A 25,423-nucleotide genomic window follows, 5' to 3' on the forward strand; every position below is an offset into this window, starting at 1 on the left:
GGCTAGTCCACATAAATGGCAACCCCCGTTATGTTGACAGTGGGGGATTCAGCAACGTTAATGTCTTTGAATGTCAAGGGGTGATGGTTAAATTCTCTCCTGTTGGAGATAGTCATTGCCTGGCTCTTGTGTGGAACGAATGTTACTTGCCACTTGTCAGCCCAAGCCTGGATATTGTTCAGGTCCTGCTGCTTATTGGCATGACTGCTTCTGCGCCTGAGGAGTCATGAATGATACTGAACACTGTGAAATCATTAGCAAACATTCCCACTTCTGACCCTATGAAACTCTTTCTCTCTCTACAGGTGCTGCTTTGCCTGCTGAGTATTTGTAGCATTTTCTGTTTTTATTTGTGCTTAATTTAGGTCTTTGCATAAGGAACTTTGGAAAAGAGAGATGACCCATGTACAGACTCCACTATCAAATGCTCAGTAATAAATCAGATCTCTCTCTCCTTGCAACTAATTTCCTGCTATGTCATAAATCTGCCCCAAAATTTGATGCTGAATGTCATTTGATTATGCCATTTTGGGATCTTAGCCATATGCAGAATTCAATCTAATCCTATGTTGTTCTATGCAATATTTAGAAATTCTAAAAAGGTAACCTCCTAATTTGCAGGCATGTGCAGGTATTTGCTTATACATTACTGATATACGTGTGCACCTTCTCAAAAGCAACTAGGATGCGCAATAAATGCTGGCCCACCCAGCAAAGCCCACGCCCTGTAAATGAATTTTTAAAAATTCTTCACTCTCAACTGCTGTACCCGTTGCTTCAGCATTGGACAATGCTAAAAGTCTAGAAAAATCCGACCAAAAGTGCAAGTTTTAAAAGGAGGCTGCTCAGAATAAACAGGTGCACAGGGCATTGGATTTAATCGCTTTTGTACTGGGTATGTACTGGGGAGCCACAAAGCACGGTTGTGTACCTCAAACGTCCAATATAAGCTGGGAGTTTTCAGAAAAATAGTGCTTCCCATCCCTGAAACTAAACAAAGCCCTTCCTTGCAGTTTGTCATCAAAAAAACATCCTTCCAGTGTACAAACTGCAACCCAAGACCTGTGCCAGAATAAATATTCACAGTTGGATCACCACCCAATTCTCTATTCCATAATAAAGACCTATGTTAAAAAAACCCAGACAGAAGAAGGGAATTGCAATAATTTATCCTGGGGTTTTCACTAACACTGCAATGGTATGCTGCGTCACCATGATAGCGAGATGAATGGATAGTACCACACACAGACAAAAAAAAATACACAAACACTTTTAAGTAGCGCCAGGTAAATAGCTTATATTTGGACAGCAGTTTGATACGGAGGTTGGAACTGCATTAGCACCTACACAGTAGGTTTTGTGACATTTGGCACAGGCTGATATGGTACAAGATACACATCCATTCTAGTATTTATTTTGGAACTTTGCAAGGATTTTTTGTAAATATACAGATTCCAACCAGTGCTTTGGCAGCCAGTAATCTTGATGGTATTCAGCTCAGCCAAGATCATCAAAATCAACTCAAATGAGCAAGCCTCAGGATAGCAAAAACATCTGACAAAATGCACCACAAGAGTAAGCCAAACTTCATGCAGAAAGGAAGGTTTGGACTTACAGAGCACCTTTCACATCTTCAGGGCATCCCAAAACATTTCACAGACAATGGGTGACTTTTTGAAGTGTACAAACAGCAGCTGACTTACACACAACAATCAGTTCTGGTGAAAGGTCAAGACCTGAAATGTTAACTCTCTCTTTCTCCACTAATGCTGGCAAACCTGCTGAATATTTCGAGCATTTTCTGTTTTTGTTGATGAGATGAGTGACCAGTTAAATGATGTGAGTTGTTGCTTAACAGATGAATTCAGGCCAGCATACTGCTAGAATTACTCTGTTGAAAAAACACAATGGGATCCTTCTATTTACACCAGGACAGGTTCTCAGTTAAACAGCTCATCCAAGCGACAACATCTTGGATAATGCAGCAACCGCTCTGTACTGCACTGAAACGTCTGCCAAGGTATTGAGTCTTGAGCTCGCAACCTTTCAGTTTTAGAGCCGGGTGTGCTACCAACTCAGCTAAGCTGACACTGTAAATAACAAACCAGAAATATTGAGACTTTACTTGTTTTCTTTCTGGCCACAGGTGTCAGTTTTCCAAATGAAAATCATGAACTCACCAAAGTCTTCCCTCCAACCTCCCTCACTCTCATTTCAGTGACTTTCCTTTTCTTCTGTTAGTAATAACTTGCGTTGATACAAGATGTCACAAGCATCAGCTACCATTCATTATCCCAATAAGAAGTAGGAATGCTTCTTGAACTTTATCCTCTCTTGCTCCAGAGCACTGAGGCTCCTCATGATGACCTTACCAAAATTATGGTTGAACTCAGCACTGACCAGGGATGATTCAGATACAGTTACAATTCAATTAAACTATGTAAAATTTACCAGATTTAATCCTGAATTTTAATAAAAAATCATATTTCATTGTTTAAAAAGATGAGTAACACAAATAAAATGATTGAATGCGGACTTACAATATTGTAAATCAGAAACAGGATAATAATTTGCGATGTTAGCTGAATTAAAGCATTAAAAAGATAATACAGTCTACTGTGATGATCTATAATCTAAAATGAAAATCTTTATAAATCAAAGAGAAAAGAACATATGTATCCCACCCTCTTTCCATATTTGGGCTCGTGGAGATGTGTCATTTTGGATCTCTGCTCTGCTTCTAAACCACTCAAATTACTTGAGTTATAGAATAGTCTGCACTCCTTGTAAGTAGGAAAGAGCAGAAAAGGCTTCCTGAAATGTTAGGGCTCAAGAAGCATGACAATACTCTCCAAAAGTTAGGATATCTTTAATAAAAGGTAGTATATTTTGAAGCTTTTAAAAGTATGTGGTACCTTGAATGGGGATAGTTAGAAACAATACATAAATGTACTCTCACCTATGAAATCAATGGAACAGAATTTATTTAATAACAAGTTACGATATAAAATGCCTGTGCTCAGGTCGCCTCTAACCAGTGTTACTGAAGTCAGTGGCAAAATGTGGCTGCTAAATGGCATTAAATACCAAGGTGCCCATTTTACATTAAACAATTATGGAACAATTCAGCAGTGTATGCACTTCATTCTATTATAACCAGGCTAGCAAGATAGAGACAGTGAAAAAAAAAATCAGTCACTTGCTTGTCAATGTTACAATGCAGTAAGGCCCCAAGGTGAATTGTATTATAGTAGTGACACTAAAGCTTGTTAGTGAATAGTGGCAAAACATGGCTCAGAAACTGAAGTTCACAAAGGCTCTAATTTAATCTCAACTGAAAGTGCATAAAACATGGTCTCACCTGACATCAGAAACAGATTACAACCTTGAAACTCATTCACTTTTGTCCATTTATTTAATTCAAGTTGGCTTCCTGCGTAAATCCTCTTAGTATATTTGCAATGACTGATTCCTATTAGCCTTTAATATTCCATCTTAAATAAACGAGTGTCTGTTTAGTCACTGCTTAGTAGAGACTCTATCTTCAGTACCAAAATTTCATTCTTCCTTGTTATTTTGCTTGCTTGGGCTATGGATCTACTTCTTTTGCTTCAGATTTTTATACTGCAAAACACAAAATTAGAGGTTAAACAATGGACTTGAGTTAATCTGAGGTGGACTGGGCACTTTTCAGGGCTCAAAGTGATGGTCTTAGGCCCATTCATGAGTCTGCATGATATACAGTGAGAAATGATCTGATCAGGGCAGCCATTATCCCGCAGGATGCCTTTGATGCGCCCTATTTCAGCATCAAGCTTACACGGTGAGCAAATGGCTCAGACCCTATTTACGAGATTAAGACCAATAAGACCAATCTTATAGTGTGTGGAACTGTAAGAATCTCAATGCGTATATTGACCAGTGAAGATAGGCTAGCAGTAGACTGTGGTAAAGAACCCCCTGTAAAGTGCCCAGGCTTCCTCAGATTACCCTGGAAGGGCAAGGTGTCTCAAAAATTTGAGCAACAGGTGAAACTAGCTATTTCATGCTGCTACTATGCAGTAGCAACATGAGTGGTATTTGCCACTAACAGGATACTGCCATCAAGCCAAAAAGGCATTCTGCCTATCACACAAATGAGTAATGTGGTATATGAATTTCAATGCCAGTGTAATGCTAATTATGTAACCGTATGTCCTAAAATCTGGCAGATCATATCAAACAGCATGTCCTAGCTGCTGTTCACAACGGACAAGGTACAGACACTACCCAATCAGCCTATGCTTACGAAACTCAAAACACAGTGTTCAACTTTAGATGTGATTTCACAATTGGACATTTGCTAAATAATCCTCAGAAAAATGTACATGACAGCAGTTCTCTCTAACCTGACATGATCAATCTGACAACAGACCAAGATCAGGAACCCTATGTAGAGAAACTCAGAAAACAAATCTGTAAACCTTTTGATAAAACATACGCATGTGTAATATCAGTCCAGTTTCTGGTGTATTTTCCCTTTGGTAATGCTGTCTGACTCGGGTGTTTACAACATTCCCAGATTTTATTTCTGTATCTCCCATGGTACACTTAATCACCAATAAAAGCACCAACAAGAATTCATTTGTAGCTCATCGAATCCACAACTGTTGGTGGCAAATAGATTATGGATGCTTTCATGCTTTTCATGCTGGGAGGCCCTTTTCAGGTGCTGGTCATCATCTTGATGACATTAGTTAGCAAGTTCTGGATAAACTAGCACACCCAGGAAGACCATATGTAGGTTGCCATCATGTCCTGGGATACAGCATTTAGAATTAAAAGGTGGTCTTGGAATTGACACCAGTTGATAAGGTTGATTCAGAGTCATGTCTAGAATGCTTCATTTTATATTGATAGTTCACATAACATCTAAATCGTAAATGTGAACAACAAGTGTGACAACAGGATGTGCATATCCTGCAATAATGAATAATTCAATGTATTAATTTGTAAGACGGAAATAGTGCACCAATGGAAAAGAAGTGAGGATTTTCCCCACTTTTAACTTCCATTCTCAGGACCCATGAAAACAGAACCACCTGAGCTTGGTTCTTTGTTATGTAGAATGTCTTTGCTGGGCAGAGTAGCAACACTTGCTCCTAGTGGCACACTATCAATACAAGAACACCATAACACACTATTGAGAAGCCTAACGGCAAAATAAGCTAAGCACACTTACTTTTGACAGGACCCAGTCAGCATCTTCAATTGCCCTTTTGATAATTTGTTGAATTCGCTCTGGATCATCTTCATCTGCATGAACCTTAAAATTCTGTAAGGTGTAAAACCACTGAATTTATCCTTCATTAAGTTTGTTCATTGATATTTTTTTTAAAAATGAAGCTGGAGTAGCAAATGCAAAATAATTCTGATATAAGTGACACCAACATATCCTTTTTAGAGTTGACTATCCTTGACATTATTCATCTCCTGAGCCATGAAGGCTCACAATAACTTTCAAAACGGCCATGTGTTTCTTTGCTAAACAAAACCCATTTTCAGTAAACTATTAATGCTAAAAAAATTATCAAGTTTAATGAATGTTTCTATTCTTACATTAGTTAAATTATTTTAAGTCTCATCAGATAACATACAGCTTTTCATACTGAAACAAAAACAGAAAGTGCTGGAAAAACTCAGCAGGTCTAGCAGCATCTGTGGAGAGAGAAACAGAGTTAACGTTTTGAGTCCGTATGACCCTTCTCTCTGAAGATAGATCATGAAGATCATCAGGTTATAAAAACCAGGAGTAGGCCATTTGGCCTCTCAAGCCTGCCCCGTCATTCAATAAGATCATGGCTAATCTGAATGTGGCCTTAACTCCATTTTCCTGTCTGCCACTCATAATCCTTGACTTCCTTGTCAATCAAAGTCTCTGTCTAACTCAGTCTTGAATATATTCAATAACCCAGTCTCCATTGCTCTCTGGGGAAGGGAATGTCAAAATCTAATGACCCTCAGAGAAGAAATTCCTTCTCATCTCCATCTTAAATGGGATGCCCCTTATTTTTAAATGGGGCCCCAGTTCTAGATTTCCCCCATGAGGGAAACATCCTCTCAGCATCTACTGTATCAAATGCCCTCGGTATGTTTCAATAACATCACCTCGCATTCTTCTAAACTCCAATGAATACAGGACCTGCTCAAAGGTTCTTCATAAGGCAACCCCTTCATCCCAGGAATCAGCCTCGAGAACCTTCTCTGAACTGCTTCCAATGTACGTATATCCTTCCTTAAGTTAGGTAATCAAAACTGAACACAGTACTCTAGGTGTGGTCTCACTAATGCCCTGTACAGCAGTAGCATTGCTTCCTCACTTTCATATTCTAGCCCCCTTGCAATAAAGGCAAAATCATTTGCCTTCTTATTACTTGCTGTATCAGCATGCTAACTTTGTGATTCATGTACAAGGATACCCAGGTCCCTCTGTACAGCAGCGTTCGGCAGTCTCTTTCCATTTAAATAATATTCTGCTTTTCTATTCCTCCTGCCAAAGTGGACAAGTTTACATTTTGCTGCATTATACTCCATCTGCCAATTTTTTGCCCACTCACTTAACCTATTTATATCCTTTGCAGACTCTTTGTATCCTCCTCACAACTTGAATTCCTACCTATCCTTGCATCATCAGCAAACATGTAAACAATACAGTCCATCCCTTCATCAATACAGGTTGCAAACAGTTGAGGCCCCAGCAATGGATCCCTGTGGTACTCCACTAGTTAGTTTGCCAAACTGAAAAGGAGCCATCTACCCTGAATTTCCCTTTCCTTCTAGATCATCTATCCTCCACCAATGCTAATATGTCACCCCCAATACCATGAGCTCTTATCTTGTGCAGTAACCTTTCATATGGCACCTTATTGAATGCCTTCTGGAAATCCAAATATTTTACATCTACTACCCCTTTATCCACCCCGCTTATTTTATCCTCAAAGAACTTTAATAAATCTGTCAAACATGATTTCCCTTTCACAGAACTATGTTGACTCTAATTGTATTATGATTTTCTAAATGTCCTGCTAATTCCTTCTTAATAATAGATTCTAGCACTTTCCCTCCATTCTTGAATAGTGGTGTTATATTTGCAGTTTCCCAATCCGCTAGGACTGCCAAAGCCAAAAGTTTACAACCGATCCCACTCTTCCTTTTTTCTGAAATTAAAGTTCGTTATAGGGTATGGTTTCATTGACACTAGCTCTCCTATAGCTTGCTAAAAGTAGCTATTCTTTATTTATTAACCTAAACAATGAGTTTTATTTTGTTCTTCGTGGGCATCGCTGGCTAGGCTAGAATTTTTATTGCCCATCCCTAATTACCCTTGAGATGATGGTGGTGAGCTGCCTTCTTGAATCGCTGCAGTCCATGTGGTGTAGGTACATCCACAGTGCTGTTTGAGAAGGAATTTCAGGATTTTGACCTAGTGACAGTGAAGGACCGGTGATATATTTCCAAGTCAGGATGACATGTGGTTTGGAAGGGAACTTGCAGGTGGTGGTGTTACCATGCATCTGCTGCCGTTGTTCTTCTAGGTGGCAGAGGTCATGGGTTTGGACGGTACTATTTAACAAGTCTCAGTGAGTTGCAGTGCATCTTGTAGATGTTACACACTGCAGCCACTGTGCATTGGTGGTGGAGCTTCTTGAGTGTTGATGGAGCTACATCATCCAGGAAAGTCGACTCCTGACTTGTTTCTTACAGATGGTAGACAGGGTTTGGGGAGTCAGGAGGTGAGTTACTCTTCACAGAATTCCCAGCATCTGACCTGCTCTTGTAGCAACAGTATTTATATGGCTGGCACAGTTCAGGTTCTGGTTAATGATAATTCCCAGGATGTTGATAGTGGGGGTTTCAGCAATGGTAATGCCATTGAATGTCAAAGGGAAATAGTTGGATTCTCTCTTGTTGGAGTCGGTCATTGCGTGGCACTTGAGGCATGAATGTTACTTGCCACTTATCAACCCAGGTGTTGTCCAGGTCTTGCTGCATATGGGCACGGACTTCTTCCGCATCAGTGGATCGTGAATTGTGCTGAACATTATGCAATCATCAACGAACATCCCCACTTCTGACCTTATGATGGAGGGACAGTCATTGATGGAGTAGCTGAAGATGGTTGGATACTACCCTGAGGAACACCTGCAGAAATGCCCTGAGATGATTGACCTCCAACAACCATCTTCCTTTGAGCTGGGTATGACTCCAACCAATGGAGAGGTTTCCCTGATTCCCATTGACTCCAGTTTTGCTAGGGCTCCTTGATGCCACTTTCAGTTAAATGCTGCCTTGATGTCAAGGGCAGTCAGTCTCACCTCACCTCTGGAGTTCACATTTGGATTAGGGCAAAATAAGGCCCTAGTAGAACACAAACTGAGCATCAGTGAGCAGGTTGTTTCTGCATAAGTGCCGCTTGAGAGCACGGCACCTTGCATCGCTTTTACTGATGATCAAGGGGACTGATGGGACTGTAATGGGCTGGATTGGATTTGCTCTGCTTTTTCTGGACAGAACATACCTGGCAATTTTCCACAACACTGGGTGGATGCCAGTATTGCAGCTGTTCTGGAACAGCTGGCTAAGGGTGCAGCTAGTTCTGGAGCACAAGTGTTCAGTAGTATTGCTGGTGTGTTGTCAGGGCCCATTGTCTTTGCAGTAACCAGTGCCTTTCTTGATTTCACTCCATGTGATTCGAATTGGCTGAGGCATCTGTGATGCTGAGGACCTCAGGAGGAACTGGCAGGACTGCAGAGCTTAGATCTGGTCCATTGGTTGTGGGATCGCTTTGCCCTATCGCATGCTACTTCCGCTGTTTGGCATGCAAGTAGTCCTGTGCTGTAGCTTCACCAGGTTGACGCCTCATTTTTAGGCAAGCCTGGTGCTGCTCCTGGCATGCTCTCCTACACTCCTTATTGAACCAGGGCTGATCCTACCCCCCACCAGGTTTTATGGTAAAGGTAGAGTGGGGGTTATATAGAATTCCGCTGCTGATGTCCCACAGTGCCTCATGGATGCCCAGTTTCGAGTTGTTAGATCCGTTCAAAATCTATCCCATTTAGCATGATGGTAGTGCCACACAACACAATGGTGGGTTTCCTCAATGTGAAGGCAGGACTTCATCTCTATAAGGAATGTGCAGTGGTTATTCCTACCAATGTTATCATGGGCTGATCATCTGCGACAGACTAGTGAGGATGAGATCAAGTAGGTTTCTCCCAATTGTTGGTCCCCTCACCACCTGTTGCAGACCCAGTCTAACAGCTACATCCTTAAGGACTTGGCCATCTTGGTCAGTAGTGGTGCTACCAAGTCACTGTTGGTGATGGACATTGAAGTCCCCAACCCAGAACGCATTCTGTGTCCTTGCCACCCTCAGTCTTTCCTCCGATTGGTGTTCAACATGGAGGAATACAGATTCATCTGCTGGGGGAGGGATCAATAGATGGTAATCAGCAGGTTTTCTTGTCCATGTTTGACCTGATGCCATGAACCTTCATGGGGTCCAGAGTCAATGTTGAGAACTCCCAGGGCAAGTCCCTCCCCGAGCGTATACCATCTCTGGTAGAGCTGTCCTGTCGCTGGGACAGGACATACCCAGGGATAGTGATGGTGGTGGCTGGGACAGCTGCCTATTTAAACTGTAGTGATTCCAATCCTATTACTACGCATGGGTTCGCTCACAGGGTAAGCACAGTAGATCAAAAGGACAAACCAGAAGACATCCTGGGTATTATTTACTTCATTAGTTCAGGAACATTGAGAAATAATACTTGTTTTCAAGTGTTTAATTTGTTTCCAATTTTACACAAGGAAGCAAACATCTGGGGTGGGGCTTTTGTTGTTATCTCTTAAAGGGTATTCATTTCTATATGGTTGGACTGGTTTCACCAACTTCCTCCTCTCACAATGATTGCCTGTCTATGATGGTGTGCAAAAGGTGCGAATGCAAATTTGAAGATTGGTCAAAACTAGAATTTCAGCTCAACCTCTGGGTTGGAAAACTGGGTATTACCAAAATTACCAAAAGCCTCACCCAAATGTAATGATATTACGTGTATAAATATTCTGAGAAGATTTAAATTATTAATTATAACTATCATTCAAATATCCAAATGAGCTTGTTGCACAACAAAGTCCAATGTGCTGCGATGATGTTCCTGCTGCAATTAGAAAAAGTACTCATATAATTACAGGACATTGTCATCCATGTCTCACAGCCCAACTAAGATACTGCATGGATACAGTGAAGCCGGTTTAAGTGAATAGTTGAATTTGTCAACAAAATTTATTCAGTCACCCTCTCTATTCACTTAATTCTGGAGTGTCCAAATATGAGTCACAAACAGTTTGCACAATTCCATGTTATTCTTATTTGCTGCTTTGCCCCACTTAAATTTCACAGTCATGAGGGCTTGGGAAAAGCTATTCTTTGCAATGTTGTCTCACTGGTGATTAAGTCATAAATCAGAATGTCAAGCACCCACAGCTTAAGATATATATAAAATAATAGGAACATTGATTTAAACTTTACATTTGGGCACTGAGACTTCATGAACTGAAACTCAAAGACACCTGACAAGTGTTATAGTAATGGGAAAACTGGAAAACAATATTCCACTGGTGCTCTCAATTCACTGCTGCTTCGTAACCAACTTTCTCAATCTGCTGAAGCCTTCTACTGAGCACTGGCCCCATCCCCAACCCCTTCCTAATCTGCTGCTGCCTTAAGTCTGAGATGCCCTCGAAACCATGTGCTAGTACAGCATCTGCATGAAACTAAAAACAAGCAGGGACTCAGTGCACTGTTCTGTTTAATCTCAACTAATTAGTATGTCCAAATATTCTTTGAGCAGGATGCAGCAGCAGGTACCATAAGATTTAAAGTTATGTCTATTTTAATTGGACTTGTAAAGGGGCACAGGGTTCCCCACTAGAACAAATTTAGTACTGCTAATGTCCCATTTAAGAGGGCACAACTAAAAATAACCCAATTATGGGTCCAATCAAACTGCAAGAAGCTTGATATGAAATAATTTGTTGTTAAAAACCCATCTGGTTCACTAATGTCCTTTAGGGGAGGAAATTTTCCATCCTTACCTGTCTGGCCTACTTGTGATTCCAGACCCACAGCAGTGTGGTTGACTCTTAATGGCCCAGCAAGCCACTCAGTTCAAGGGCAATTAGAGATGGGCAACAAGTGCTGGCTTTGCCAGTGACACCCAGATCCCATGAAAAGATAAAGAGAAAATAAATTCAATATTTTGTTGTTTGTGATTGATTATACAACAGACATCCTGCAGTGCCCACAGGTCACAGAAGGCCATGAGTGTACCGGTGGACACATGTTCCTTCTCCAGGGCTACCCAGGCAGAGACAGGAATGCAGAAGAGAGGCAGATGCAATTAACTTAAATTATCTGGAAAAATTATGAGCCACTAGCAAAGGATCTGTGCATCAAAATTTCATCGGCAAGTCCAGGTTGAGATTTGAAGTTTACTTGTGTAGTGTATTTATGAATTAATGCTTCAAACATTAGAAACTTTCCTAGCTGGGGTTGTACTTTCCGCATAGTCAGCTGGGAACTCCAGACTGAGCCTAAGGCTATATTGAATTATTGTCCCCATTACCTCCAGAATAAATCTTGGAAACGTAGGACTCCCAGCTGTCACTTAGAATAATGAAGCTCAGAGACATAATGGATCACCTTGAGATAAAGGACTCAACATTTCTAACAAGTCATATCTTAATTATACATTCTTAAAATAGTGTTGTGAATACCCAGGGATGGAAAGGGATCAAGAGATGAAAATGGAACAATTAGATAGGATAACCTAGTGACAAAAAGCAGAAGTACAAAGTTAGTGGGAGTCAAAAGTAGTAGAAATACACAGTCCTGATGGCATGTATTCTAGAATTGCAAGAAAGGCCAGGGGGGGGGGTGGAAATAGCACAGGCACTGACTACAACCTTTCCAACATCCCTAAATACGGAAGGTGTGTCAGAAAAATGGAGAATTCAATTCAACTCAATTGATAAAGTGTCAGCCAAGACTCAGTTGGTAGTAACCTTGCTTTCGAGTGACAGGGTTCCTAGTTGAAGCCCCGCCCTAGGGCTTGAGCACAAAAGTTAAGTCAGACAGTCCATAGCAGTACCGAGGAGGGAGGCGGCGTGCTGTTTTTCGGATGAGAGGTTAAACCGAGCCATGTCTGCACTCTAACATGAATGAAAAGACCTTATGGCACTGAATTTATTCCTGATTTCTGAGCAATATGTGTGCCTCAATCAGTATCACACAAACGGGTTATCTGATTATCACATTGCTGTTTGTGGGAACTTGCTGTGTGAAAACTGGCTGCTGTTTTTCCCATGTCACAATAGTGGCTACACTTCTAAAGAAGTTCATTGGCTGTAAAGAGCAGACGTTTAAGAAAATAGTTCACGACTCACAATAAAGATATATCCCAGTGAGGAAGGAGGATTGTGGGAAGGGGATAAAACAACCATGGTTAACCAAGAAAGTTAAGGATAGTATCACTTTGATACTACCACTAAGGAAACGAATGAGGCTGAAGGCCGATAAGTCACCTGGACCTGATGGGTTGCACCCTAGGATATTAAAGGAAATAGCTGCAGGGATAATGGATGCATTGGTAGCAATCTTCCAAGAATCCTCAGATTCTAGAAAAGTCTCAGGAGATTGGAAAACTGTCAATGTAACACCCGCATTCAAAAAGGGAGGGAGACAAAAGGGAGTCTATTATAAAGGATGTAATAGCAGAGCATTTAGAAATGCATAATATAATCAAGCAGAGTCTGCATGGCTTCATGAAGGTAAATCATGTCTGACAAATTTATTAGAATTCTTTGAGGTGGTAATAAGCAGGATAGATAAAGAAGAACCAGTAGATGTAATATAGTTGGATTTCCAAAAGGCATTCGATGAGGTACCACACATAAGGCTACTAAAATAAGACAAGAGCCCATGGTGTTGGGGGTACTATATTAGCATGGATAGAGGATGGGCTAACTAATAGAAGTCAGAGAGTTGGGATACGGGGGTAGGGAGGCATTTTCAGGATAGCAGCCTGGAACTAGTGGAGTGCCACAGGGATCAGTGCTGGGGTCACAATTATTTACAATATATATTAATGACTTGGATGAGGGAAATAAATGTACTATCGCCAAATTTGCGGATGACACAAAAATAGGAGGGAAGGCAAATGTGAGGATGACACAAAGAGCTTACAGAGGGTTATAGACAGGTTAAGTGAGTGGGCAAAAACTTGGCAGATGGAATATAATGTGGGAAAGTGTGAGGTTATGCACTTTGGCAGGAAGAATAGGCGAGCTGAATATTATTTAAATGGAGAAAGACTGAAGAAAGCTGCAGCACAGAGGGATTTGGGAGTCCTCGTGCGTGAATCACAGGAAGCTAATATTCAAATTCAACAGATAATAAGGCAAATGGAATTTTGGCATAATTTCAAAGGGAATGAAGTATAAAAACAGGGAAGACTTGCTAAAACTAAACAAGGCACTAGTTAGACCACACCTAGAACACTGTGAACAGTTTTGGTTCCCTTATCTAAGGAAAGATATACTGGCATTGGAGGCAGTTCAGAGAAGGTTCTCTATGTTGATCCCAGGGATGGTTGGATTTTCTTATGAGGAGGTTGAGTAGGTTGGGCCTGTACTCATTGGAGTTTAGAAGAATGAGAGGTGATCTTATTGAAACATATAAGATTCTTAAGGGCTTGACAGGGTAGATGCTGAGAGGTTGTTTCCCCTTGTGGAAGAGTCTAGAACCAGTGGGCATAATCTCAGAGTAAGGGGGCACCCATTTAAAACAGAGATGAGGAGGAATTTCTTCTCTCAGAGGGTAGTCAATCTTTACCGCAGAGGGCTGCAGAGGCTGGGTTCTTAAGTATATTCAAGGCTGATGGACAGATTTTTGATCAGTGAGGGAATCAAGGATTATGGGGAAAAGGCAGGAAAGTGAAGTTGAGGATTATCAGATCAGCCATGGTCTCATTGAATGGAGGAGCAGACTCAATGGGCCGAATGGCCTACTTCTGCTCCTACGTTTTATGGTCTTATAGAGCGGTTTGGTGATCATGAAAACTGCTAAATACGAGTCTTTTTTTTTAAACTTAAGAAAGGTAGGACAGAGAGAAACCAGTATGTTATAGACCGATTAGTCTTACACCTGTTGTGTGGAAGTTCCTGGAGTTAATCATCAAGGACTGTGTGACTGAGCACTTGGGAGAAATCTGAGCTGTTTAGAGAGAGTGCCAACGTGGATTTGCAAGGGGTAAGTCACGTTTGACAAACCTAATTGAATTTTTTAAATACCTAAAAGTAGTACACTGTTTAGATGGGGAACAGGAGTGGAAATGTCTATGGATGTAGTTTATATAGACTTCCAGAAGGGCATGGGTTAAGGTTCCACAAAAGAGACTTTTAACTAAAACTGAAGCACATGGTGACACAACAGAGCCATAGATCCAAATTTGCTAATAATACAATAATTGGTGGCTTGCTTAGCCTAGATAGGAATGTAAAACTTTACAGACATTGTTAGGTTATGCAAGTGGTCACAACTGTGGTTTGTGGAGAAGTGATGGCAGAGTGGAACTGTCACTGAACTAGTATTCAAGACCCAGGGTAATGTTCTGAGGACCTGGGTTCAAATCCCACCATGACAGATGGTGAAATTTGAATTCAATAAAAAAATCTGGAGTTAATAGTCTAATGATGACCATGAATAGATTGTCGTAAAAACCCATCTGGATCACTAATGCTCAAAAGGGAAGGAAACCAGGTCTGGCCTACATGTGACTCCAGACCCACAGGTTGACTCTGAAATGGCCTACCAAGCCATTCAGTTCTCAAGGGCAATTAGGGATTGACAATAAATGCTGGCCCAGTCAGCGACACCCAGAAGAATGGAAATGGATAAATGTTTGAAGTAGAAACATTTGCAAGGCTAAGGAATAAAAGCAGAGGGGTAGGACTAATTGGATAGCAGAGGTTAATGGTCTCCTTCTATGCTGTACCACTCAATGAATATAATGGGGAGGTTTTTTTTCTATCAGCCATGCAAAGTCCTGGTTACCCCGTAGAGAGTACTGTGTAGTTCTGGGCTCCACCCTGTAGAAATTGGCCTTGGAAGGTGTGCAGTATAAATTCCCCAAAATGTTATCAGGACTCCAATGTTTAGATCATGAGGAGAGACTATATAAACTAGGATTTTATTCCTTGGAATATAGAAGGTTAGGGATTAATGTTTTTAGGATTTTACATGGAACTAATAGGGTAGATAGAGAGAAACTTTCTATGGCAATCAGGGCAAGGCTACATAACCTTAATATCAGAGCCAGGCCACTCAAAGAAGTTAGGAAATACTTCAGGCAAAGGGTGGTAAGTGTGTGGATCTCTCTCCTGGAAAAAGCAGATGCTAGCTCAATTAATAATTTTAAATCTGACATCAAAAGATTTTTGCTAGACTAGGGTATTGAGCCAAGGCAGGTGGATGGAGATAAGATGGGGACCAGCCATGATCTCATTTTTTAAGCAGAACATGGTCAACGGTGACTCCTGCAATATACATAAAAGATTTGGACTCAGGTATAGAAAGGGAATATTGTCAAAATTTGCAAGTGCAAAAGAAAAACTTGTTAACTGAAGAGGACTATGAATAACTTGAAGATTCAATCCACTGAATTGGGAAAATTGATGTCAGATGAAATCTAATGGAAAGAAACCTGGTTTATATATTTTGCAATGAAAAATATAGAGGGAATATACATTACATGTATAGAATTATAAGAACAGAGACACTATTGGGTTCAGATATACGAATCCCAGAAGTTGTAGAAGCGGGGGGGGGCGGGGGGGGGGATCAGTTTATAAAGCTATAGATAAAAAGCATATGCGTTTCTGTGCTGTAATATTCTATGATTCCATATCCTTCTTCTCTTCGCAGACACCAACATTTTCAGCGCTCATTTTCAAAATTAAAAATTGAGAAACAAGTTAACTGTAATAAAGGAACTACTGCAAGCTCCAACCTGTAATCCACTGCCACAAAAAACAAATAAAAAGCTGGATTTCAACATTTTACAAACCTGCCTTATTGCATGTTTGTAATGCCGCTGTATGCTTTCTGCGGGAAGTTGCTTGCAGCATCGAAAGAGATACCGGTATAACTGAACAGGTGACCGCACAAGTTCTGCACCTGGCAAAGGGGGCATTCTAAGCTTATGTTACTTCCTTGATCAGTCAACGTTCCAACCTGAAATGCACAAGTTGATGTGTGTGTCAGCTTACTAGATCGGGAATTGGAAGAAACCTGGCCAGTACCTCATTACACACAATATACTTAATCAGGTCACCAAGCTCTTGTGCAAATTAATCTTTATGTATTTTCTGAAAGAAGCTGGGCTAATAAATTCAGGAACATTTGCTAAATGACTCAGTTCTTGCAACATGCAACTCAAAAAATGTTTATATAGTTTTGATATGTCTGTAATGCTCCACCCTTATAAAGCTGAGTTTGGTTTGCACAATTATTTTAGTGGACTCACTTGATTGAATGTAATGACGCAATTAAATCATGCATCAACTGACCATCACGTACTTTCATTTTTATAAATGCCATTTTTTTGGATGCTCCTTTTAAGTTCCGAAAATGGGGAAATGACAAACAATATGAAAATGGATGTGTGTCATTGACAAGGTTCGCATTTATTTCTCATCCCTAATTGCCCATGCTAAGGGAATGAGCAGTCACACCATATCCAGTTGTAAATGGTGGACAAATAAAAATTTACCAAAAATAACCCCATCTTCAATAATGGGGAAGCCCAGTGCATCGGTGTAAAAGACAAGGCTTAAGCATTTGCAACCATCTTCAGCCAGAAATGCCGAGTGGCTGATTCATCTCAGCATCCTCCTGAGGTCCCCAACATGGCAATCTTCAGCCAATTCTATTCACTCCATGTGATAAGAAACGGCTGAAGGCACTGGATATAGCAAAGGCTATGGGCCCAGACAACATCCAGCAGTAATGCTGAAGACTCGTGCTCCAGAACTAGCTCCTTGCCAAGTTGTTCCAGTACAGCTACAACATGGGATCTACCCGACAATGTGAAATTGCCCAGCTAGAGGCTGTCCACAAAAAGCAGCACGTCCAATCTGGCCAATTACTACCTCATTGGTCTGCTATCATCAGCATAGTGATGGAAGGTGTCATTGACAGTGCTATCAAGCGGCACTTACACAGCAATAGCCTGCTCACAAATGCTCAGTTTGAGTTCTGCCAAGGCCACTTGGCTCCAGACCTCAATACAGCCTTCATCCAAATATGGACAAAAGAGCTGAATTCAAGAGGTGAGGTGAGAGTGACAGCCCTGAACATCAAGGCAGCATTTGACCGAGTGTGGCATCAAGGGGTTCTAGCAAAACTGAAGTCAATGGGGGGTGGGGGATGGGGTGGGAGACTTTCCATCGGTTGGAGTCACACATAGCACACAGTAAGATGGTTGTAGTTGTTGGAAGCCAATCATCTCAGACTCAGGACATCAATGCAGGGCTTCCTTAGGCTAGGGTCCTAAGCCCAATCACCTTTAGCTACTTCATCAACTTTATTTTTTATTATTCTTTTCACAGGACCTGGGCAACAATAGCTAGGCTAGCACTTTTATTGCCTGTCCCTAATTGCCCTTAAGGTGGTGGTGGTGGTGGTGAGCCACCGCCATGAACTGCTGTGGTCCATGTGGTGTAGGTACACCCAAAGTAAATTACTTTCCTTCCATCGTAAGGTCAGAAGTGGGGACGATCGCTGATGATTCCAGCGTGCAGTGCCACTTGCAACTTCTCAAGTACTGAAGCAGTACATGTCCATATGCAAAACCTAGACAACATTCAGACTTTGGCTGATAAGTGGCAAGTAACCAAATGATTGCCAGGCAATGACCACCTCCAATAAGAAAGAATCTAACCATCTCCCCTTGACATTCCACAGCATTACCATTCCCAAAGCTCCTACTATCAACTTCTTGGAGGTTACCATTAACCAGAAATTAAGCTGGACTAGCCAAATAAATACTATGGCTACAAGAGCAAGTCAGAGGCTGGGAATTCTACAGCGAGTAACACACCTCCCAATTCCCCAAAACCTGTCCATGACCTACAAGGCACAAGTCAGGAGTGTGATGGAATGAAAAATAAAATAAGTTCAGTTAAAGGGGTAAGAAATGCTAAAGATTGTATAAAGGGGAGGAAGGCTGCATGAAAGTAAGTCTCATGTTTTGTTGTCCATGTGTCACATACCTTGTGACGAAATGCATTTTTGAAATGGTGTTTCATCTCTTCTAATTTTATATTTTCAATTAGTGGTAGCAGTGTGCAGCTGAGTAGCTCCTAGCCTGAAAGGAAAAAGACCTAAAACCTCTCTCTCCTGTGTGTGGAAGATTGCAGTAATTCCAAAATAATAGCTAGCTGTTTTTTTTCCCTCCTCCTATCTCTATAACCAGCTCTCTCTCTGAAAACTCCTGTCAAGAGGCAAAGGGAAAAATCACTGTTAGAGATATTGAAAGGCAGGTGATCAACCAGTGAACTAAATACTGAAAGTGCTGGAAGACCCACCTTGTGTCATCAACAAGAATTGAACGGAATTTGGAAGTCATCGATCAAAATCAACCCATTGAATCATGTCCTCTGGAATTGGTGCTATTGAACTCTTTTATCCCACCCTTAAAATCCATGTTTTTGTGTGTCTTATGTGTCTTGCATATGTATAGGGATTTAAAAAGGTGGTAGACTTTAAGTTATAGTGTTAGAAATTAGCAGTTCATAATTCTTTCTTTTGCCTCTAGTTAACAACAGTTTGTTCAACAGTTATTTACTTATTAAGTTTACAAACCTGGTGCTCGTACTCTGTTAACCTAAATTAAATAGTTAGGTAGAATTGGGGCAAACTGGTGGTTTTATCAAACTTTTTCACATTTGTCATGGCTTGGGGAACAATGGGACTTGATATTACAACGCACTATCCCCAGTGAGTTGTGACAAAGTTAAAATAATTAAGTTAATTACTGAAATCTCCAGAATAAAAACTCTTCACTTGCCTGGATGAGCATGGCTCCAACAATAGCTCCAAGAAGCTCAATCCAATCCAGGACAAAGCAGCCCACTTGATCACCACTCCCTCCACCACCGATACAGTGGTAACAGTGTTTATCGTATACATGCACTGTTGCAACTCCCAAGGCTCCTTCCACTGTACTTTCCAAATCTGCAACCTCTATCACCTAGATGGACAAGAGCAGCTGACACATGGGAATACCGTCACCACCTTCAAGTTCCCCTCCAAGTCACAAACCATCCTAACTTGGAACTATTTCACTGTTCCTTCACTGTTGCTGGATCAAAATCCTGCAACTCCCTTCATAACTTCCTCCTCCTCTTCCTGTCAGTGTACCTAGACCAGATGGCCTACAGCTCACCACCATCTCAAGGGAAATTAAGGATGAGCAACAAACGTTGGCCATGCCAGCAACACTCACCTCCTTCGACAGGATAAAAAAGGTTGTCTTTACGAAGGAGGTAGATGCTACCCAGGCCATGGTGACAGACGAGGAAACTCTGTCACTAGAAGAGTTCAAAACTGATAAGGAGGGAGTGTTGAACAGACTGTCAGTACTTGAAGTTGACAAGGAACAGTACCAGATGAGATGCATTCAAGGATATTGAAGGAAGTGAGAGTAGAAATTGCAGGGGCATTGGCCATAATCTTTCAGTCTTCCCTAGACTCAGGGATGGTGCCAGAGGACTGGAGAATTGCAAACATTATGCCCTTGTTCAAAAAGGGTTATAAGGATAAGCCCAGCAATTACAGACCAGTCAATTTAACTTCAGTGATGAGCAAGATTCTAGAAATTTCAGGTTAGAATTAGTAGTCACATGGAAAAATATGGGTTGATAAGGAAGAGCCAGCATAGATTTCTGAAGGGGAAATAGTGTTTAACTAACTTGCTGAAACTTTTTTTGAAGAGGTCTGACAATCTGGTAGTTTCATGATCATCATTGAAGAGAAAAGGTCGATGAGGGTAATGCTATTGATGTGGTGTACATGTACTTTGAAAAGGCATTTGACACAGTACCACACAACCGACTTGTGAGAAAAGTTATTGCTCATGGAATAAAAGAGACAGTAGCAACGTAGTTACAAAATTAGCTGAAAAATAGGAAGCAGAGAGTAATGGTTAATGGATATTTTTTGGGCTGGAGGAAGGTTTGCAGTGGAGTTCCCCAGGAGTTGATACTGGGACCCTTGCTGTTCCTGATATATATTAATGATCTAGATCTTGGTGTGCAGGGCATATTTTCAAAATTTGCGGGTGATATGAAACTTGAGAGTGTTGTGAACCGCAAGGAGGATGGTGGAACTTCAAGAGGACATAGACAAGTGGGTGGAGTGGGCAGTAAGGTGGCAGATGAAGTTCAATGAGAAGTGTGAGGTGATGCATTTTGGTAGGAAGACATGGACAGACAATATAAAATAAGGGGTGAAATTTTGAAGCGGATGCTGGAGCAGAAAGACTTGGGTGTATGTGTGCATAGATCATTGAAGGTGGCAGGACAGGTGGAGAGCACAGTTAATAAAGCATACAGTATCCTGGGCTTTATTAATAGGGTCATAGAGTACAAGAGCAAGGATGTTATGCTGAATTTATATAAGACACTTGTTAGAACTCAGCTGGAATATTGTGTACAATTCTGGGCACCATACACATTGGCGGGAATGCAGAAGAGGTTTACAAGAATGGTTCCAGAGGTGAGAAACTTCAGCTATGAGGATACATTGGAAAGGTTGCGATTGTTCTCAATGGAGAGAAGGCAGCTGAGACGAGATTTGATAGAGATGTTCAAAATCATGAGGGCACTGGACAGGGTAGATAAGGAGAAGCTGCTCCCACTCGTAAAAGGATCAAGAAAGAGAGGGCACAGGTTTAAAGTGATTTGCAAAAGAAGCAAGTGTGACGTGAGAAAAAAGCTTTTTCGTACAACTTGTGGTTTGGGTCTGGAATGCACTGCCTGGAAGTGTGGTGAAGGCAGGCTCAATCAAGGCATTCAAGAGGACATTAGATGATTATACACGAAGTGCATGGGTACGGGGAAAAGGCAGGGCAATGGCACTAGGTCATAATGCTCATTTGGAGAGCCAGTGCAAACATGATGGGCCAAATGGCCTCCTTCTGTGATTCTGTTGTGGTGAGCCACCTTCTTGAATACAATCAGTGGCTTGCTAGGCCATTTCAGAAGGCAGTTAAGAATCAACCACATTGCTGTGGGTCTGGAGTGACACATAAGCCAGACTGGGCAAGGACAGCAGATTTGCATCCCTAATTGAGTGACTTTTATGACAACCTGGTAGTTTCATGATCATCATTAGTGATGGTAGCTTTTTATTCCAGCTTTTACTTAATTAGTTGAATTTAAATACCCCAGCTGCCATGGTGATATTTGAACTTGTGTCTTGGGATTATTAAGCCAGGCCTCTGGATCAACTCATCCAGTAACATAAACACTACGTTATCGCACCCTGAAACAGAACGTTAGAACTTCAATTAAAAAATATTTTCTGCTAAATTTTAAATCCCTATTGGATTTCTTGGCCTCTAGTTATGCTCTTCTTCACAAGGAACATTCCCTCTGTATCTACTCTATCAAAACTTTTCATAATTTTAAAAGACCTCTATTAGGTCATCCTTACACCCACCTCCCCTCACACCCCCACCGCCTCAGAGAAAATTTCCATGACTCTATTTTGAAGAGGAGAATGGGAATTATACCTAGTGTCCAGGTGAATATTTGTTTCCAAGTCTACCCTAAAATCCAAAACCAGTAAAACTTGTAAATGAACGTAGCAGTAAAAGTTGTCTGAACTGGTCTTGTATATCTTAAAATGGAACTCCAGTATTATTGATTTTTAAAATTCTTTCACGAGATGTAGGCGTCACTGGCCATCCCGAGTTGCCCTTGAGAAGACAGTGGTAAGCCGCCTTCTTGAACTGCAGCAGTCCATGCAGTGTAGGTACACCCACAGTGCTATAAGGAAGGGAGATCCAGGATTTGAATCCAGTAGCTGTGAAGGAACTGTGATATAGTTCCAAGTCAGGATGGCGTGTAGCTTGGAGGGAAAGTTGCGGGTGGTGGTGTTCCCATGCATCTGCTGCATTTGTCCTTCTAGATGGTAGAGGTCGTGCGTTTGGAAGGAGGCTTGATGAGTTGCTGCAGTGCATCATGTAAGATGGTACCGCTGCTGCAACTATGCGTCAGTGGTGGAGAGAGTGAATACTGAAGATGGTAGATGGCGTGGCAATCAAGTGGGCTGCTTTGTTCTGGATGGTATTGAGCTTCTTGTTGGAGCTGCGTTCATCCTTGCAAGTGGGGAGCATTTCGTCACACTCCTCACATGTGCCTTGCCGATGATGGACAGGCTTTGAAATTTGAAAACGTTGAACCGTTATTTCCCTTCCTCTGAAAGCAGATTATTTAGTCATTTTCGTATTGCCGTTTGTGGGATTTTGCAGTGCATAAATTGGCTGCCTCTCTCTTTTAAGTTACAACAGTAATTGCGCTTCATTGGCTGTAAAGTACTGTAGGGCGTGCTGATGTCCTGCAAGGCACTCTCCAAATGCTAGTTTGTCTTCATTAAAAGGACATTCATTGAGGGAAGCACTTGATGATGGGAGGGGGGGATTCAGCCCACAGCTCCATTAATATGACGAGTGCGCTAAGGCTCCGTGGGGCCCCGGATCCTGCTCCTCACAGAGAAGGGGAAGGCTTTGATCAAACCCCCACCCCCCAGATTAATCCAATCGCCCCCACCCATCCACCCACCCACCCCCATTAATCCAATCGCCCCGACCCATCCACCCCCCCCATTAATCCAATCGCCCCGACCCACCCACCCCTCATTAATCCAATCTTTCCCCCACCCCCCCCCCATTAATCCAATCTTTCCCCCACCCACCCCCCCCCATTAATCCAATCTTTCACCCACCCACCCCCCCCCATTAATCCAATCTTTCACCCACCCACCCCCCCCATTAATCCAATCTTTCACCCACCCACCCCCCCCCATTAATCCAATCTTTCACCCACCCACCCCCCCCCCATTAATCCAATCTTTCACCCCCCCACCCCCCCCCATTAATCCAATCTTTCACCCCCCCCCCCCCATTAATCCAATCTTTCCCCCACCCCCCCCCCCATTAATCCAATCTTTCCCCCACCCACCCCACCCATTAATCCAATCTTTCCCCCACCCACCCCACCCATTAATCCAATCTTTCCCCCACCCACCCCACCCATTAATCCAATCTTTCCCCCACCCACCCCACCCATTAATCCAATCTTTCCCCCACCCACCCCACCCATTAATCCAATCTCTTCCCCCACCCACCCACCCACCCATTAATCCAATCTCTTCCCCCCCCATCCACCCACCCACCCATTAATCCAAACTCATCCCCCCCCATCCACCCACCCACCCATTAATCCAAACTCTTCCCCCCCCATCCACCCACCCACCCATTAATCCAATCCCTTCCCCCCCATCCACCCACCCATTAATCCAATCTCTTCCCCCCCCCAATTAATCCAATCTCTTCCCCCCCCAATTAATCCAATCTCTTCCCCCCCCCAATTAATCCAATCTCTTCCCCCCCCCAATTAATCCAATCTCTTCCCCCCCCCAATTAATCCAATCTCTTCCCCCCCCATTAATCCAATCTCTTCCCCCCCCATTAATCCAATCTCTTCCCCCCCCAATTAATCCAATCTCTTCCCCCCCAATTAATCCAATCTCTTCCCCCCCCAATTAATCCAATCTCTTCCCCCCCCAATTAATCCAATCTCTTCCCCCCCAATTAATCCAATCTCTTCCCCCCCCAATTAATCCAATCTCTTCCCCCCCCAATTAATCCAATCTCTTCCCCCCCCAATTAATCCAATCTCTTCCCCCCCCAATTAATCCAATCTCTTCCCCCCCCAATTAATCCAGTCTCTTCCCCCTCCCAATTAATCCAGTCTCTTCCCCCTCCCAATTAATCCAGTCTCTTCCCCCTCCCAATTAATCCAGTCTCTTCCCCCTCCCAATTAATCCAATCTCTTCCCCCTCCCAATTAATCCAATCTCTTCCCCCTCCCAATTAATCCAGTCTCTTCCCCCTCCCAATTAATCCAATCTCTTCCCCCTCCCAATTAATCCAATCTCTTCCCCCTCCCAATTAATCCAATCTCTTCCCCCTCCCAATTAATCCAATCTCTTCCCCCTCCCAATTAATCCAATCTCTTCCCCCCCCCAATTAATCCAATCTCTTCCCCCCCCAATTAATCCAATCTCTTCCCCCTCCCAATTAATCCAATCTCTTCCCCCCCCCCCAATTAATCCAATCTCTTCCCCCTCCCAATTAATCCAATCTCTCCCCCCCCCCCAATTAATCCAATCTCTTCCCCCTCCCAATTAATCCAATCTCTTCCCCCCGCCCCACCCCACCCCCTCCCCCTCCCCCTCCCCCTCCTCAGGTTCCCTGTGATGACGGGAGCCGGCTCACTGCCCTTCAAACCGAGCAAAGCAGCCGAGACCCCGGTAACCAAGGGTCACCAGGACAGGCCCCAGCTTCGGTCACCAGGGGCGACCCAGACGCGATCTGACCCGGGCTGCCCCTTAAACCGGGTGTCGGTACCGTACTGTACCGAGCCACCCTGGCCCACGTCCATCCAGCCAGCCAGCCTGCCGCCGGCCCGCGGTTGCCGCACGCACCTACCTCCAGCCCCCCGCTTTGCAGTCTGCAGGCGCGCGGCAGTGGCTCCGCCTCCTCCCAGTGACGTCGCTGGCAGATTTAAAGGGGCCGTGCACCCACACACTGGCACCGTCTGCCCATGTAGCGCCTTTCATGGCATCCCAAAGCGCTCTACAGCCATTGAGATACTCTTGAAATGCAATCACTGTTGTAGGATGCACAGAATCTAATTTGCATACAGCAAGCTCCCACAAATAGATAATGACCAAATAAAAACAAAAAAACTGCGGATGCTGGAAATCCAAAACAAAAACAGAATTACCTGGAAAAACTCAGCAGGTCTGGCAGCATCGGTGGAGAAGAAAAGAGTTGACGTTTCGACCAAATAATCTGTTTTTGTGGTTGAGGGATAAATATCGGCCAGGACTCATTTAGTCTGTTCTCGATGAAACCTTAAGGAGTCACTGGGTTTCATCAACAGAAAGCACACAATATACTTAAGGGACACAACTAACTAAATCGTAAAACGTCATTATTTAACGCTTTAGGTTTCCTTGGAGGGTGAAAGAA

The 25,423-nt window shown here is 42.5% G+C and overlaps 1 protein-coding gene across 4 annotated transcripts; it reads right to left on the reverse strand.

The window, feature by feature from the left end:
• Positions 1-1,277: 1,277 nt before the first annotated feature.
• lyrm9 (LYR motif containing 9) lies at positions 1,278-24,933 on the reverse strand. 4 transcript variants are annotated; one of them, XR_005944130.1, is made up of 5 exons: positions 21,897-22,089; positions 16,167-16,333; positions 5,222-5,314; positions 3,362-3,624; positions 1,278-1,891 (listed from the first exon to the last, which is right to left on the reverse strand). XR_005944130.1 is itself a non-coding variant. In XM_041196473.1 (4 exons), exons 2-4 carry the CDS (start codon positions 16,290-16,292, stop codon positions 3,598-3,600), a joined length of 246 nt encoding a protein of 81 aa, XP_041052407.1. In that variant the 5' UTR covers positions 16,293-16,333; positions 24,878-24,933; the 3' UTR covers positions 1,278-3,597. The 4 variants fall into 4 exon arrangements, 3 of the variants coding, with proteins under 3 accessions (XP_041052407.1, XP_041052408.1, XP_041052406.1); XM_041196473.1 differs by lacking the exon at positions 21,897-22,089 and adding an exon at positions 24,878-24,933 and having other exon boundaries at positions 1,278-3,624; XM_041196474.1 differs by lacking the exon at positions 21,897-22,089 and adding an exon at positions 24,802-24,859 and having other exon boundaries at positions 1,278-3,624.
• Positions 24,934-25,423: the final 490 nt, after the last annotated feature.

The sequence above is a fragment of the Carcharodon carcharias genome, chromosome 10 (assembly GCF_017639515.1).
Source record: "Carcharodon carcharias isolate sCarCar2 chromosome 10, sCarCar2.pri, whole genome shotgun sequence".
NCBI lineage: Eukaryota > Metazoa > Chordata > Chondrichthyes > Lamniformes > Lamnidae > Carcharodon > Carcharodon carcharias.

Excerpts from the sequence above, each read along its gene's own strand:
- lyrm9 (XM_041196473.1), bottom strand. The coding sequence starts at position 16,292 with ATGCCCCCTTTGCCAGGTGCAGAACTTGTGCGGTCACCTGTTCAGTTA. Across the intron at positions 5,315-16,166 it reads ACAAACATGCAATAAGGCAG|AATTTTAAGGTTCATGCAGA; the intron begins GTTTGTAAAATG and ends TACACCTTACAG. Across the intron at positions 3,625-5,221 it reads CTGACTGGGTCCTGTCAAAA|TATAAAAATCTGAAGCAAAA; the intron begins GTAAGTGTGCTT and ends TGTGTTTTGCAG.